Here is an 18311-nt window from a genome sequence, read left to right on the forward strand (position 1 = left end):
TGTTAAGTTAATCACTGCAATTGTTAAATAAATCATAGTTCTCGAGCAAATCTGGCTTCCCCAAATGACTGTGCTTGTTGGAAGCCAACTGGTAAGGTCACAAATGACAATCACACAACCCGGGGACACTATGAACCATCGTAAATTACATACTTTATTTATTTTATTTTATTTTATTTATTAGATTTGTATGCCGCCCCTCTCCGAAGACTCGGGGTGGCTAACAACAATATAAAAAGACAATGTAAACAAATCTAATATTAAAATAATCTAAAAAACCCCAATTTAAAAAACCACTCATACAAAAGCATACCATGTATAAATTCTATAAGCCTAGGGGAAGGGAAATTTCAATTCCCCCATGCCTGACGACAGAGGTGGGTTTTAAGGAGCTTGCGAAAGGCAAGGAGGGTGGGGGCAACTGTGATATCTGGGGGGAGCTGGTTCCAGAGGGTCGGGGCCACCACAGAGAAGGCTCATCTCCTGGGTCCCGCCAAACGACATTGCTTAGTCGACGGGACCCGGAGAAGGCCAACTCTGTGGGACCTAACCGGTTGCTGGGATTCGTGCGGCAGAAGGCGGTCCCGGAGATATTCTGGTCCGATGCCATGAAGGGCTTGGATTTTGATCATTGACTGTTAGAATGCTGCAATGTTTGTAAGCACAAGAACTGAACTGGCCATGAGTCACTCTTTCAAAGTTGTTGTGACTTTGAACAGTCACTAAATAAATAGTTTTATGTTGAGGATTACCTGCATGTTAAATATGGATTTATGAAATGATGAGGAAATGCTACCAAATAAAGAGAGGGGAAAATTGTTTAACTGAGATTCATTTGAATTCCATGTACTTTTTTTATTAGCAATGCTTGTCACTGTTCATCGTTTCTATAAAATTATTATTTATTTTCTTCTCCCATACAGGTCTCCATAGAAATAAAAGAGGTTGGCCGCTACCATTTAAGGTTTACTTTCCGTCATCGCTCATCACAGGAATGTAAGCATGAAAGAATGATAATATATTTTTGGTTCAGAATGACAAAAAAGGTTTGGAGGGAAAGCAAAGGAAAGAATAGATTGCGGGCTTTTGATTATTCTCTACTTTTCAACAACAAATTGTACTTTATTTATTTATATTTATATTTATATTTATATTTATATTTATATTTATATTTATATTTATATTTATATTTATATTTATATTTATATTTATATTTATATTTATATTTATATTTATATTTATATTTATATTTATATTTATATTTATATTTATATTTATATTTATATTTATATTTATATTTATATTTATATTTATATTTATATTTGTCAATCAAGTAATCCCAGCGACCAGTTAGGTCCCACAGAGAGTTGGCCTTCTCCAGGTCCCATCAACTAAACAATGTCGTTTGGCGGGACCCAGGGGAAGAGCCTTCTCTGTGGCGGCCCCGACCCTTTGGAACCAACTCCCCCCCAGATATCAGAGTTGCCCCCACCCTCCTTGCCTTTTGTAAGCTCCTTAAAACCCACCTCTGTCGTCAGGCATGGGGGAATTGAGACTTTCCCTCCCCCTAGGCTTATAAAATTTATGCATGGTATGTCAGTATGTATGATTGGTTTCTAAATTGGGTTTTTTTTAAATTAACTGAAATATTAGATTTGTTTACATTGTATTATTATTGCTGTTAGCTGCCCCGAGTCTGCGGAGAGGGGCGGCATACAAATCTGATTAATAAATAAAATAAATAGTAGTTTATATAAACATAATATAGAAAGCAATTATAAAAGAAGAGAATAGGACAGTAAGACAGGGGTGGTGGGCATAATGGTGTGCTTATGCATGCCCCTTACAGACCTCTTAGAACAGTGTTTCCCAACCTTGGCAACTTGAAGGTATTTGGACTTCAACTCCCAGAATTCTCCAGCCAGCAAATGCTGGCTGGGGAATTCTGAGAATTGAAGTCCAGATATCTTCAAGTTGTCAAGGTTGGGAAACACTGTCTTAGAAAAGGGGAGACGTCAACTGTAGACAATCTAAGACAATCTTTTCTGAACCATTTGTTTGCAAATGTCTATGGAGATTCTATCATCCAGGTGGTGGCTGTCCCAAAGGTGCTTTTCCAAAAGGCAAGTGGACTTTCTCGATTTTTTTCAAGTTAAAAATGTTTTGCATCTCAACCAAGGAGAAACAAAGAAGATTGATGGCAGAAAAAGACCTCATGGTCCATCTAGTCTGCCCTTATACTATTTCCTGTTTTTTATCTTAATTCTGAGAACCGAAGAAGCTTCTTGGCTGAGAAGCAAAACATTTTCAAGGGGAATGGGAAAAAGCAAGAAATTCCAGTTAGCTGTTGGAAAAGCACCCTTGGGACATTCCTTTACAAAGAAACTCTTTATTTCTTTATTCATTTACAAAGATTTTCAGCTTTGTTTTGGGGCATTTTCACTCTCCCCAGGCTTCAGGGAAGCCTCCTGAACCGTGGGGTGGTCGAAAAATGGTCAAACGGGCCCACCTGCGAAGAGTCCAGAGGCTTCAGTGAGGCCTGTGCATCTGCATGGGGGAGGCAGTGCAGGAGGTTGTGTGTACGCACCAGGGGCAGTGCGAGGTTGTGTGCATGCATTGGAGGCCCCCTGGAAGCCAAAAACATCATCCCAGAGCGTCTGTGTGAGCACACATTATTGCGTGCGTGCATACCCTTTTGGCACCCGAGCCACAAAAGGTTTGCCGTCACTGATCTAAACAGTAGCAGACCACAATATATTTTGTAGCTTCATGTAGATGAAGATCGCATCCTCACCATAGTTCCCTCTAAGCTGAGCAGTGAGCAATCGCTCACTTAAAAATCATCATCAACTCAGAGTTTTTCAAACCTGCCCAGAAGCCGAGAGGGAAAGAGTGAGAGGGAAGGGGAGAGAGAGGAAGAGAGGAAGAGAGAGAAACAGATAGAAAAAAGAGAGGAAGGAAAAGAGAAAGAAAAAGAATGGGAGTAAGGAAGAGAGAAAGAAAATTAAAATCTAGTTTGAAACTAGCTCAACTATTTAAGTAGCATTTTGATATCGATAGAGTTGCCCTATTATGAGCTCACTGTTATAGACACACAGTACAGTATTTTATTTTGAAATTCTCTCAAGCAAAACAGGGTGGGTTTTTTATTTGTTTGTTTGTTTATTTATTTGTTTATTTATTTAATATTTCTGTGCCGCCCAGTCCCGAAGGGACTGCCGCTCAGACACTATACTTTTCCGCCCACCCCCCAAAAAAATTAGAGGGAACACTGATCCTCACCACTGCCCTAATGCCTTTTGTACAGCAGAAAATATCTGCCCTAAAATAGCTGGGTGCATCATACAGTTAAAAAAAAAAATACTAGAAGGAGATTTTATTTATTTGTTTGTTTGTTTGTTTGTTTGTTTGTTTGTTTGTTTGTTTAGTTAGTTAGTTAGTTAGTTAGTTAGTTAGTTAGTTAGTTAGTTAGTCCAATACACAATGAGGGTTTTAGTGGGTATATATCTATATACACATAGTAAAATACATGATGAAGGTTATAGAGGAGATACTCATAGTAAAATATATCTAAGAAATAATAGAAAAGAAGGTATAGTAATAGAACATATCAATGAAAGAATGGAAGAAGAGATATAGGAATAGAAGAAAGGTATAGGAGATATAGGAGAGCAATAGGACAGGGGACAGAAAGTACTCTAGTGCACTTGTACTCACCTATTCCTATTGATGTTTTGTTTCTCTGCAGCAAGAGATAAATCTGAACGGGCTTTTGGGATGGCCTTTCTGAAGCTGATGAACGTAGACGGCACGACTCTGCAGGACGGACGGCATAATTTAGTAGTCTACAAGGTATGGTTGCATTTATTTATTTACTTGTGAAAACAAGAACAAGGGGACACAATCTGAAGTTAGTTGGGGGAAAGATTGTATGTTTCTATGTTTCCACTCGCTTGCTTATTTTAAAAGATCTTGCTTCTTTAATCCATTCATATTTCTTTGTGAGAGACAGGCTGCCTAAAAGACAGCCAGCCCCTAGACCAGTGATGGCGAACCTTTTTTCCCTCGGGTGCCGAAAGAGCATGGGCGCTCACTATTGCACGAGTGCCCACGGCCATAATTCAATGCCCGGGGAAGGCAAAAACAGCTTCCCCCACCCAGAGGCCCTCTGGAGGCCAGAAACAGCTTGTTTCTCAACTTCTGGTGGGCTCAGTAGGCTTGTGTTTCGCTCTCCCTGGGCTTCAAAGGCTTCTCTGGACCCAGGGGAGGGTAAAAACGCCCTCCCCCATTCCCCTTGGAGGCTCTCTGGAAGCCAAAAACATCATCCCAGAGGCGGGGTGGCGCAGCAGGTAGAGTGTTGTACTGCAGCCCACTGAAGCTGACTGTAGATCTGCAGGACAGCGGTTCAAATCTCATCACCGGCTCAAGGTTGACTCAGCCTTCCATCCTTCCGAGGTGGGTCAAATGAGGACCTGGATTGTGGGGGCAAATGGCTGGCTCTGTTAAAAAGTGCTATTCCTAACATGTTGTAAGCCGCCCTGAGTCTAAGGAGAAGGGCGGATAAGAATAAAATAAATAAAAATAAATAAATAAAATAAAAAATCTGTGTGAGCCAAAAATCAGCTGGCTAACACACACATACAATTTGGAGCTGAGCTAGAGCCACAGCTAGCGGGCCAGCCGATATGGCTCTGCTACCACCTGTAGCACCCATGCCATAGGTTCGCCATCACTGACCTTGACTGTTGTTGTCCTATCCATTTAAGACCTCTTTTTGGTTAGCCCAGCAGTGTATGGCTGTAAAAGTTGAGCAGAGAGGCAGCTGGGGGTAACAGTGTTGGAGCGATTGTGTTAGTATTTGGGAGAGTGGGGAGAGTAAAACAGTCTGAACTAGCTTAAAGGTAGAGAGAGAGGTTTTATTTCAGTAGGACTGAAAGCAGTAGGACTCATAAGAAGTAGACGTTGGAGGAGCTGTAGGTGGTGATGGAGTAGGATTGGAGGGAAAATGGAATAGTAAGCAGTGAGTACTAGCCTTGAATGCTTGTGTATCTGTTGCATAAGAACCTGTATGATTGTTTTGCTTCCCTTGAGTTTCAGAGTTGAGTACATGAAACTGATTTGGTTGTATGTAAAAGAAAATTTGACATACTTTCTTACTCACTCCTTCCTTAGTAAAATAGCAATCACACATAGACTTATATAGAAACATAGAAACATAGAAGACTGACGGCAGAAAAAGACCTCATGGTCCATCTAGTCTGCCCTTATACTATTTTCTGTATTTTATCTTAGGATGGATACATGTTTATCCCAGGCATGTTTAAATTTAGTGACTGTGGACTTACCAACCACGTCTGCTGGAAGTTTGTTCCCAGCATCTACTACTCTTTCAGTCAAATAATATTTTCCCATGTTGCTTTTCATCTTTCCCCCAACTAACTTCAGATTGTGTCCCCTTGTTCTTGTGTTCACTTTCCTATTAAAAACACTTCCCTCCTGGACCTTATTTAACCCTTTAACATATTTAAATGATTCAATCATGTCCCCACTTTTCCTTCTGTCCTCCAGACTATACAGATTGAGTTCATTAAGTCTTTCCTGATACGCTTTATGCTTAAGACCTTCCACCATTATTCATAGTTCTTTACAGCCCTCTCTAAGTGGTTTACAGATTCAACATATTGTCCCCCAACAAAAAACTGAGCAGTGAGTTAGTCTGCAATTCTGCATTCTACCCACCGTGCCACTATAGCTCTTGATTTATTGATTTATTGGATTTGTATGCCGCCCCTCTCCGGAGCTCTTGCAGTTGATGCTGGACTATTAACGGTTAATACTCAATACTCAATACTGATAATAATTGGTTGCCGATCAGTTTCCGGTCACAATTCAAAGTGTTGGTTATGACCTATAAAGCCCTTCATGGCACCGGACCAGAATATCTCCGGGACCGCCTTCTGCCGCACGAATCCCAGTGACCAGTTAGGTCCCACAGAGTTGGCCTTCTCCGGGTCCCGTCAACTAAACAATGTCGTTTGGCAGGACCCAGGGGAAGAGCCTTCTCTGTGGCGGCCCCGACCCTTTGGAATCAACTCCCCCCAGATATCAGAGTTGCCCCCACCCTCCTAGCCTTTCGTAAGCTCCTTAAAACCCATCTCTGTCGTCAGGCATGGGGGAATTGACATGTTCCTTCCCCCTAGGCTTATAAAATTTATGTATGGTATGCTAGTGTGTATGATTGGTTTTAACTTGTGGTGTTTTAAAATTAATTTAAATATTGGATTTGTTTACATTGTATGGCGATTGCTGTGAGCCGCCCTGAGTCTGCGGAGAGGGGCGGCATACAAATCTGATTAATAAAATGGAATAGTCATGCAAATGAAATATTAAATGAGAATATTTCATTCATTCAGATGTAATGATAAGTAATGATAGGGTTTTATATGTTTTTAATATTAGATTTGTTCCACTGTTATATTGTTTTTATTGCTGTTGTGAGCCGCCCCGAGTCTTTGGAGAGGGGCGGCATACTAATCTAATAAATAAATAAATAAATAAATTAATTAATTAATTAATGCTGTTTCTGATGTCCCTTGTTTCCTGTTGTCAGGGTGAAAACAAAAAAATGGAAGATGCTAAGTTTTACTTGACGCTTCCCAGCACCAAGATGGAGGTAGAAGACAGAGATGGACTTGCATCCAAGCAACACGGGGCCAATTTTACTCTGAATAAAGATAGCACCAAGGACAGTTTTCAGATTGCAACACTCATCTGCTCCACAAAACTGACACAGAATGGTAGGTTCAGCTGTGAGTATTTTGGAAAAATGGTAGGGAGAATTTAGAGATATAAAACAAGCAGCGATAGAAAGCACTCAGGCGGTCATAGTCTTGGGTTGGAAGGATGCAACAAAATGGACAATGCAAAATTGGTACCGGTACATGGTGGACCACATTCAATTTGAGATTATGGATAAAAGGATGAATTTGGTTAATGAAACTGACTTGAGACAACTAAAAATGTTCGGAAACTTCAGATCGTGCAGAATGCAGCTGCGAGAGCAATCATGGGCTTCCCTAAATATGCCCATGTTACACCAACACTCCGCAGTCTGCATTGGTTGCCGATCAGTTTCCGATCACAATTCAAACTGTTGGTTATGACCTATAAAGCCCTTCATGGCACCGGACCAGATTATCTCAGGGACCGCCTTCTGCTGCACGAATCCCAGTGACCAGTTAGGTCCCACAGAGTGGATCTTCTCCAGGTCCCATCAACTAAAGAATGTCGCTTGGCGGGACCCAGGGGAAGAGCCTTCTCTGTGGCGGCCCCAGCCCTCTGGAACCAACTCCCCCCAAAGATTAGAATTGCCCCCACCCTGCTTGTCTTTTGTAAGCTGCTTAAAACCCACCTCTGCCATCAGGCATGGGGGAATTGAGACCCTCTTCCCCCTAGGCCTTTACAATTCCATGCATGGTATGTATGTATGTTTGGGTTTTTATATTAATGGGTTTTCAATTGTTTCTAACATCAGACTACTATTGTACACTGCTTTATTGTTGCTGTTAACCGCCCCGAGTCTCCGGAGAGGGGCAGCATATAAATCCAATAAATAAATAAAATAAATAAATATGGTGAGTAGAATCCGAGACCAAGCTGCAAGAAGCAAATTAGAATCACTTTATAATATGTAAATAGATATTTAGCTCTTGGGTTAAAATGGTTTATACAAGAAACATCCCCCCGATTGGTGGTGGGGTATGAATGTTTGTCTGGTGGTGGGCACAATGCACAAAACACTTGTTTTATGTTGTGTGAGTTTTATATAGTAAAAAAATCAATAAAAATATTAAAATAAAAATAAAAAGATGACTGAGAATTTCCATAGACATTTAGCAATCCAAAACGATGATTTTCAGAAATTCTGGTTTCCAGCACAATAAAATTGGCTAAAATAGAGGGAATTTGAATAAATAATAAGTTAAAATGCAGTATAATATGCTAAAATTGAGTAGTAAAACATGGGAATATAACTCGTGCAAAGGATTATATTAAACAAATCTAAGATACTGATATAAAATATTCTTAAGTGAGTTTATCTCCTTTGCATGCCACCCCAATATGTTCTATAAAACGTATTCTCATCTGAACAGCCCTGACTACAAACTTAGCGGTTCTAGAAACTACATATATATTTGTACCCTGAAGAAAATATGATAATTGTTTATTACAGTCCAAGTGTATGATTTTGTCAAGTAGGGGCTGTAAATACTGAGGTCTTACTGAGGAGTATAGTTTACAATTGAGTAGCACATGTGCAAAGAAAATAAGTTTCCTGTGGGTACTTCTTATTAAATAAAACCATTGCTATTCAGATACCTGTTCCTTATTGTGGCCTGACTTTTGTTACTTTGCCTTTGCCAGTTGACTTGCTAGGATTGTTGAATTGGCGTTCGAACTCTCAGAATATAGGACGCAACCTGAAGAAGCTGATGGACGTGGAAGGAGGAGAAATTGTTAAGGTACAAAGGGGCCACATGGGAGCAAACCATTGGGATGGGTAAGTCCTTAAGGACCCAGGGGAGTATTTTTGTTAACTAAGCCTAATTTCATCCCACAATGTTTTTTCTATGTTACTCATATCAATAAACCAGGAAGAGGGAGATTGTGATCCCCTTATATAGAGTGCTGGTGAGACCACATTTGGAATACTGTGTTCAGTTCTGGAGACCTCACCTACAAAAAGATATTGACAAAATTGAACGGGTCCAAAGACGGGCTACAAGAATGGTGGAAGGTCTTAAGCATAAAACGTATCAGGAAAGACTTCATGAACTTGATCTGTATAGTCTGGAGGACAGAAGGAAAAGGGGAGACATGATCGAAACATTTAAATATGTCAAAGGGTTAAATAAGGTTCAGGAGGAAAGTGTTTTTAATAGGAAAGTGAACACAAGAACAAGGGGACACAATCTGAAGTTAGTTGGGGGAAAGATCAAAAGCAACATGAGAAAATATTATTTTACTGAAAGAGTAGTAGATCCTTGGAACAAACTTCCAGCAGACGTGGTTGGTAAATCCACAGTAACTGAATTTAAACATGCCTGGGATAAACATAGATCCATCCTAATATAAAATACAAAAAATAGTATAAGGGCAGACTAGATGGACCAGGAGGTCTTTTTCTGCAATCAGTCTTCTATGTTTCTAGCCATGTTTCTTTTAAAAAAAATATTGATGTGATATTTCTTTAATATCAATCATGACTGAAAAATGCCAAGGAATAATACTCCTTGAGCTCAAATTAATAAAATTGATTATGGGAAAAAATGAAGAGATGAGGCAAGAATTGCAGAAGTTAACTCAAATCTTTATCTTCAACTCCCTTCTTACTCTTTTTTCTAGTTTCTACAAGATACACTTGATGCACTTTTTAGTATAATGATGGAGATGTCTGACAATGAATCCTACGATTTTCTTGTATTTGATGCGTTGGTAAGTTTTCCATCTACCTAGATGCCCCTCGTTGTGTCTTTATTAACCAGTAGTAGCGCAGACACTTGACCTAATCACTTTCCCTATCCTATATATTAAGTGCTTGCTTTAATAAGTGCTCTGTTGATGTCTTTCATTGATAGATACTCAAGGGCACCATCCATCATGTATGACTGTAACTTGTTGCAGTTTTTTCCCGAACGCCATCACTCTACTAAACAAATAATTCCCTCAAAACTGTCAGACTTTCTACTAAATCTGCACTTCTATTCTACTAGTTTTTCTCATCATTCCTATCACCCATTTCCTCCCATGTTGACTGTATGACTGTAACTTGTTGCTTATATCCTAAGATTTTTATTAATATTGCTTCTTCATTGCTTATTTGACCCCTATGACAATCATTAAGTGTTGTACCACATGATTCTTGACAAATGCATATTTTATTTTTTGTACGCTGAGAACATATGCACGAAGACAAATTCCTTGTGTGTCCAATCACACTTGGCCAATAAAAATTCTATTCTATGCTATTCTATTCTATCAGACCTTTCCTTACTTTAGGCCATTAAAACAACCAATTGGTTGCCGACCAATTTCCGGTCACAATTCAAAGTGTTGGTTATGACCTATAAAGTTTTTTCACTTGTTGTGAGCCGCCCCGAGTCTTCGGAAAGGGGCGGCATACAAATCCAAATAATAAATAAATAAATAAATGGCATCGGACCAGAATATCTCCAGGACCGCCTTCTGCCGCATGAATCCCAGTGACCGGTTAGGTCCCACAGAGTTGGCCTTCTCCGGGTCCCATCGACTAAGCAATGTCGTTTGGCGGGACCCAGGAGAAGAGCCTTCTCTGTGCCAGCCCCGACCCTCTGGAACCAGCTCCCCCCAGATATCAGAGTTGCCCCTACCTTCCTTGCCTTTCGCAAGCTCCTTAAAACCCACCTCTATCGTCAGGCATGGGGGAATTGAAATTTCCCTTCCCCCTAGGCTTATAGAATTTATACATGGTATGCTTGTATGTATGAGTGATTCTTTAAATTGGGGTTTTTTAGATTGTTTTTAATATTAGATTTGTTTACATTGTCTTTTTATATTGTTGTTAGCCGCCCCGAGAGGGGCGGCATACAAATCTAATTAATAATAATAATAATAATAATAATAATAATAATAACCGTGCTATTAAAACAAAAAATCTGAGATTGAATTTGAAGGAAGAGTGATTAGGCCAAAGTTACTCAGTGAGAATCAATGGGACTTGAATCTAGAGCTCATTTGTTCAAATCCAACATCCGAGCCATTTCATACACTGCCTGTTACATTCTCAGACTGAAGCACATAGGCTTTAATCAGGTCCTCCCTTCTGGAGGGAAAATACTGACTGCTGATTCACTAGACTGTCTGGCAGCTATAAAAGGGCTGGCTGTCAAACACAGCCTTTTCTGGATTGTAACACCCTTGAAAATGTCCAAAGATACTTCACCAGAAGAGCCATTCACTCCTCCACTCGAAATAGAATACCCTACGAGACTAGACTTTCAATCCTGGGCCTAGAAAGCCTAGAACTAAGACACCTTAAACAAGATCTAAGTATTGGCCACAAGATCATATGCTGCAGTGTCCTGCCTGTCAGCGACTACTTCAGCTTCAACCACAACAACACAAGAGCACACAACAGATTTAAACTTAATATTAACCGCTCCAAACTTGACTGTAAAAAATATGACTTCAGTAACCGAGTTGTCGAAGCGTGGAACTCATTACCGGACTCCATGGTGTCATCCCCAAACCCCCAACACTTTACCCTCAGATTATCTACAGTTGACCTATCCAGATTCCTAAGAGGTCAGTAAGGGGCGAGTACAAGTGCACTAGAGTGCCTTCCGTCCCCTGTCCTATTGCTCTCCTATATCTCCTATACCTTTCTTCTATTCCTATATCTCTTCTTCTATTCTTTCATTGATATGTTCTATTACTATATCTTCTTTTCTGTTATTTCTTAGATATATTTTACTATGAGTATCTCCTCTATAACCTCCATCATGTATTTTACTATGTGTATATAGATATATACCCACTAAAACCCTCATTGTGTATTGGACAAAATAAATAAATAAAATAAATAAATAAATAGTTGCCAAGTAAAGAGCTGTTGTTTTGACGCCACTTCTGTCCGCCTCTTCCATTCACCCTATCTAACCCTGCCTTATCTCACCAAAAGGGCAATGACCCAATGGCTACTCTCAACCTGGTTTGGCCAGACTGTAGAAGCTGTTGCCCAGGGTGTGAGCACAAACAAGGTTGAGAGTAGCTGTTGGGTCACTGACCTTCGGTGAAATATAGAGACTTTGTCTATCCCAAGCATGTGAAGACAGATTATGGTGGACTGACTGGATGAAATCTATTAGAATAGGGCAACAGTTATGAAGGTGGTCTCTGCAGGTGATGTGGTACACTAAGAGCACAAACAGACATGAAAGACGCCCTGGTCAACCACTGCACCCAGCCCATCTCCAATTATCTTGACTCTACTGTTGGAGCAAGATTGAATTTGGGAAGAGAAGTGCGGCTGATTACGCACACCTCTCCTTCACTTTAATCCAATTCACATGTAAATCTTATTTATTTATTTATTTATTTATTTATTTGATTGATTGATTGATTGATTGATTTGTATGCCGCCCCTCTCTGTAGACTCGGGGTGGTTCACAACAATAACAAAGACAATGTAAGAACAAATCTAATAATTTAAAAAACACTAAAAAACCCAGTATTAAAGGCAAACATACACACAAACATACCATGTATAAACTATAGGCCCGGGGGAGATGTCTCAGTTCCCCCATGCCTGACGGCAGAGATGGGTCTTAAGAACTTTACGAAAGGTGAGGAGGGTGGGGGCAGTTCTGATCTTCCAGAGGATCGGGGCCACCACAGAGAAGGCTCTTCTCCTGGGTCCCACCAAATGACATTGTTTAGTCGACGGGACCCGGAGAAGGCCAACTCTGTGGGACCTAACCGGTTGCTGGGATTCGTGCGGCAGAAGGCGGTCCCTGAGATATTCTGGTCCGATGCCATGAAGGGCTTTATAGGTCATAACCAACACTTTGAATTGTGACATCTTTCCCCCCAATTCTAACATTGCCCATCTCTGGCTCCACGTACCACCTGTGGCCTGCATACCATAGGTTTGCCATCACTGTCCTAGATAATTCTGAATTCAGCTGCTTCAAACAGTTCAGAAAGGACAAAGTCCTTTGTTCTTGGCATTGAGAGAAATGAAACCGAAATCAAATATAGCATACCTGTTTTGCTGGGTTAAATCATTTATGAATTCTATTTTTCTCCCTTTTTGTAATTAGGTATTTATTATTTCCCTGATTGGAGATATCAAGTTTCAGCATTTTAATCCTGTACTGGAAACCTACATTTATAAACACTTTAGCGCCACCTTGGCCTATGTGTAAGTATAATGTTTCATGAATGGCTATATTTTGTACCCCAACAAGAGTCATTTAGTGCTTACCATTCTTCTAGGTCTCTGGATAAATAAGTTACAGTATTCTTACATGTGAAGGTTCTTGTTACAAATGCAGTCGCACTGAATACAAAGTAATCTTACCTATGATGAACAAACAATGTTTGTTCAATTTTTTTTGAATTTATTTATTTATTTATTGGATTTGTATGCCGCCCCTCTCCATGGACTCTGGGCGGCTAACAGCATGTAACAATCCAATATTAAAAAAACTAAAAAACCCTTATTGATAAACCCAAACATACATACAAACATACCATGCATAAATTGTAGAGGCCTAGGGGGGAAGAATATCTCAGTTCCCCCATGCCTGACAGCAGAGGTGGGTTTTAAGGAGCTTACGAAAGGCGAGGAGGGTGGGGGCAATTCTAATCTCTCGGGGTGAGTTGTTTCCAGAGGGCCGGGGCCGCCATAGAGAAGGCTCTTCCCCTGGGTCCCGCCAAACAACATTGTTTAGTCGACATGCCCTTTGGGGTGGAAAAGTAAGAGAATAAACCCAAAAGGTAAAGAGGTGGTATTAGAGTAAGGATTGATTTGCAACACCTTTCCTTCACGGCTTTTTGAAGACTTGCACGCAATGAATAAAGCTTGATTCTCCCTCTGCCAAATAAATATTTGTTGTTGTTCTAGTTCAGAGGTGTCAAACTTTTAGCCCATGGGCTGGATGTGTCATGCACAGATCACACCCTTCCCAGCTCCGTGAAGGCAAAGGAGTCATGATATGTCACGCAACATCATCCTAATGTGAATTTGACACCCATATTCTAGTTTGAGTTCCACATGGTGATGAGGAGGAGGCGCATGGCCAATGTCAAGTGGCACAGAGTTCCCCACGCTCACTTGGAGAACCCCAAATCCCAGCCACCTGGAGACTTGGTACAAGTCAGTATCAGGTCAGAACCGCTGTGGAAGGACAGGGATAAAGAGAGACACTGTCGGTGGACCATGGGGGTAGACAAACCCCCCAGGGAGCAGACATAAGTCTCTCAGCTGATGGCTGTAGAAGAAGCAATATCGTCATTAGCCTCGACAGCCACAAACAGACTGATAGAACTGGTAAGTGTTGTGGTTATTTCTGGCCCAGCTCCTGCCCCAAGGAATGTGCAGGTGGATGTAGGGGAGACATCCACATGCCGCAGGCCTGTTTTGCTCCCGATGGAATCTGCCGATGAAACTTCCTCAGACCAAGGAAGCATGAGTGACAGGGAAGAGGGGAGTTTGGCAGACAGCCCAGGAGGAGATCAATCATCTGTATCATCCCTGGATTCTGAACAAGAATTAATGACACATCCACGCATGCGTAGAGTGATGCATAGGAGATAACAACTGAAGGATTATTACAAGAGAAAATGAGGCCACCTGTGGTTGGGTGGGGCTCCAGTAATTAGGGCTGCTGCTATAAATAGCAGCGTGTGGGTTTGGCCGTTGTGAAAGAGTATCTGAACGCAGTTCTTCAGGAATCGTGTGTTGCTGTTTTCTGGACTTTGCTTGCTGATTTTTCACGCCTTTGAAACTAAAGCAGAGCAACATGTGTGTGTGTGTGTCTCACTTCGTTGGAAGAAGAAGGGGCGTGAAGTTTCTTCACAGCTGCTAGCTAAGTACTTAATGACTGCTTAAGGGAAATTGTACAGACTACCCGGTTGTTTTGGGAAGAGTGCTCTTTGCAATACAAAAAGAGTGCTTAGTTTAGTTTGACTTTTGTGATAAAGAACATTGCTTTGAATTTTCAAACGTGTGTGTGTCTGAAATTTGTACCCTTGAATTTTCGGGAGGCTCCTACCAGAGAGCCCGGCAGAACAGTAAGATTAAAGTAATCTGGGCAACAGGATTAAAGTGTATGTGCTGGAGAGAGGGAAAAAAACAGAAGCTGGTGAGTCTTGGCCTATTTGGAGACAAAGAAGAAATTAAGAATTTAAAGGGAGACAAAAGAGTTTTTTAAAATGGAAAGAGCGGCTATCTAGCCAATGGAAAACCGTAGACAAAGTAAAAGGAACTGGATCTAAAGTCCTACCTTGAAAGTGTTTTTAAAAGACTGGTGTAATTAAGTGATTGAAATATAAAATTTTGAAAACAGTTCCACGTGACGGCTTGCCTGCCCGATGAGAAAGATGCCACAATTCACCTGTAATCTATCTAGCCTTGTAGGTAATAGGGGTCCAGGGTAGAACCAAGACGATGAGGAAAAAGTAGCCAAGTTCTGATACTGAATTGATAATTTATCTTTGTTTTCCTTTCTCGTTAGGAAACTCACCAAGGTTCTGAATTTCTATGTTGGAAATGCAGATGATTCTACAAAGACCGATTTGCTATTTGCTGCTCTGAAAGCTTTGAAGTACCTCTTCAGGTTTATAGTACAATCCAGAGTCCTTTACTTAGGGTAAGTGAGAAACACCAACAGCCCAACAGGAGTCATTCCAATGTTTCCTTTCAGGCAACCGTTATTCATTTGGATTAACAAAATATAGGTTTCCCCTGTCCAATCATGTTTGGCTCCATGAGGCTGGTATCATCTCTGTTTCCTAGTCAAGGGATCCAGCTTTATCCGAAGATGTTTCCATGGCCATTTAGTCACTATGACTATATAGTAATGAGGGTGAATTTTTTGTTGTTGTTCATGTACCAAAGGGGGGGGGAGTGCGGGAAGGTTGCAAGCATGTATTTATTTTATTTTATTATTATTATTTTTAATTTAATTTTATTTATTTTATTTATTTTATTTATTTTATTTTATTTTATTTATTTTATTATTTTAGTTATTTTTTTATTTTATTTTATTTTATTTTATTTTATTTTATTTTATTTTATTTTATTTTATTTTATTTTATTTTATTTTATTTTATTTTATTTTATTTTATTTTATTTTATTTTATTTTATTTTATTTTATTTTATTTTATTTTATTTTATTTTATTTTATTTTATTTTATTTTATTTTATTTTATTTTATTTTATTTTATTTTATTTTATTTTATTTTATTTTATTTTATTTTATTTTATTTTATTTTATTTTATTTTATTTTATTTTATTTTATTTTATTTTATTTTATTTTATTTTATTTTATTTTATTTTATTTTATTTTATTTTATTTTATTTTATTTTATTTTATTTTATTTTATTTTATTTTATTTTATTTTATTTTATTTTATTTTATTTTATTTTATTTTATTATTAGATTTGTATGCCGCCCTTCTCTGAGGACTCAGGGCGGCTCACAGCATCTAATATGACAATACAACACAAAGGCAAATCTAATTAAATTTAAAATTACAGTCTAAAAATCCAATGTTTTAAAGCATGTATGCACAGTGGAGCTGAACTGGAGTGAGGGCTCCATGCCCACAGAGAGGGCTCTGCCTGCTACCTGTGGTGTGCATTCACTATCACCGTTTGCCTGTTAGTAACTGCCCTATTCTAAATCCTATTCCCTCACGTGACCCAGACTTCAGCTTAGGGAGCCTGCCCTATTCTTCCAGCATCACCTACAATGAGAAACATTTAATTTCTGCTGGTAAGGTCACCTCTGCTTTCAAAGGCCATGTTCTTCATACTTTCCTTACCTTTATTTTATTTTACCGCACGAATCCCAGCAACCGATAAAGTCCCACAGAGTTGGCCTTCTCCGGGTCCCGTCGACCAAACAATGTCATTTGGTGGGCCCCAGGGGAAGAGCCTTCTCTGTGGTGGCCCCGGCCCTCTGGAATCAACTCCCCCCGGAGATTAGAACTGCCCCCACCCTCCTTGTCTTTCGTAAATTACTCAAGACCCATCTATACTGCCAGGCATGGGGGAGTTGAGACACCTTTCCCCCAGGGTTTTTTATATTTATGTTTGGGTATGTATATGCTGTTTGCTTTTAAAAATATGATAGGGTTTTATGTGCTTTTTAATATTAGATTTGTTTTCGCTGGAATATTGTTTTTATTATTGTTGTGAGCTGCCCCGAGTCTTTGGAGAGGGGTGGCATACAAATCTAATAAATTGAATTGAATTGAATTGAATTTATTTCATTGCAGTTTTTATGGCAAAAGTGACGATGGGGAGGAGTTTAACAATGCCATTCGCAAGCTATTCCTCTCCTTCAACGTCCTTATGGACAGGCCACTTGAAGAAGCTGTCAAAATCAAGGTGGGTTGAAACCACTTGTCTGAGTTTATTGTGGCTGGGACAACTCAGCTATTGGGGAGAAGGAAAAAGGGGAGTTGCTTCGGGCAGCAAGTTACACTGCTCAAAAAAACAAAGGGAACACTTAAACAACAGAATATAACTCCAAATAAATCAAACCTCTGTGAAATCAAACTGTCCACTTAGGAAGCAACACTGATTGACAATCAATTCCACATGCTGTCGTGCAAGTGGAATAGTTGTGCAAGTGAAATAATCAATGAGAATATTTCATTCATTCAGATCTAGGATGTGTTATTTGAGTGTTCCTTTATTTTTTTTGAGCCGTATATTTCCCTCTATGGTTTTGCTTGATCTACTTGGAAGTGCTATCCTACCGCAATTAAAACACATTGCTATGTTGGTAGCCTCTAACCAACATAGTCAATTGTTCCATATGGGACATTCTGAAGACATAATTCAGAGGAACACTAATGGAGCATGTGTATAGAACTTATTTTTAGAAGCAGATCCAAAGTAACCAAGACCAGTAGCCTGAATTCCTTGTTGTTTTTAGTTGCAAAGTCGTGTCCAGGCCCATCATGACCCCATGGACAATGTTCTTCCAGGATTTCCTGTCCTCTATCATCCCCGGAGTCCATTTAAACTCGCCCCAACTGCTTCAGTGATTCCATCCAGCCACCTCATTCTCTGCCGTCACATTTTTCTTGTGATCTGAATGATTCCTAGCATTTGGCTCTTCTCCAGTGAGTCCTTCCTTCTCACTTGGTGGCCAAAGTTCGTGAGTTTCATCTTCAGGATCTGGCCTTCTAAAGAGCAGTCAGGGTTGACTCCATTAGGACTTATTGGATTGCCTTGCAGTCCAAGGGACTCACAGGAATGGTCTCTTCTTGAATTCCTACCCTTGATCTAATTCATTCTTGGAGCCTTCTCCACCCACAGACTTCTCCAACATGCTTGGCTTACAAGTCAGTTGGTAGGACCATACTGCTGGAAGTTTTGAGGGTTGAGGTTCTAAACTATTTCAGGGCACTGGCTTCAGAAAGCCAGGTTCAAGGGTTTTACAACATAGGAGCCATTTGAGTTCATAGAATTCTCATCTATGTGGCAGAAAAGTCCACACATCTAAAAATCCTTTATTTGACAATGATTAA

General features: G+C 39.8%; 1 protein-coding gene across 3 annotated transcripts in view; it reads left to right on the forward strand.

The window, feature by feature from the left end:
• DOCK5 (dedicator of cytokinesis 5) overlaps nt 1-18311 on the forward strand; it is a 201407-nt gene that overhangs the window by 108071 nt on the left and 75025 nt on the right. For all 3 annotated transcript variants that reach the window (XM_070765694.1, XM_070765696.1, XM_070765695.1), the window contains 8 exons: nt 924-996; nt 3749-3852; nt 6611-6797; nt 8425-8522; nt 9406-9495; nt 12861-12961; nt 15279-15413; nt 17049-17160. In XM_070765694.1, coding sequence (XP_070621795.1) covers nt 924-996; nt 3749-3852; nt 6611-6797; nt 8425-8522; nt 9406-9495; nt 12861-12961; nt 15279-15413; nt 17049-17160 — 900 coding nt within the window. The remainder of the gene's footprint in view (nt 1-923; nt 997-3748; nt 3853-6610; nt 6798-8424; nt 8523-9405; nt 9496-12860; nt 12962-15278; nt 15414-17048; nt 17161-18311) is intronic.

The sequence above is a fragment of the Erythrolamprus reginae genome, chromosome 12 (assembly GCF_031021105.1).
Source record: "Erythrolamprus reginae isolate rEryReg1 chromosome 12, rEryReg1.hap1, whole genome shotgun sequence".
NCBI classification, from domain to species: domain Eukaryota; kingdom Metazoa; phylum Chordata; class Lepidosauria; order Squamata; family Dipsadidae; genus Erythrolamprus; species Erythrolamprus reginae.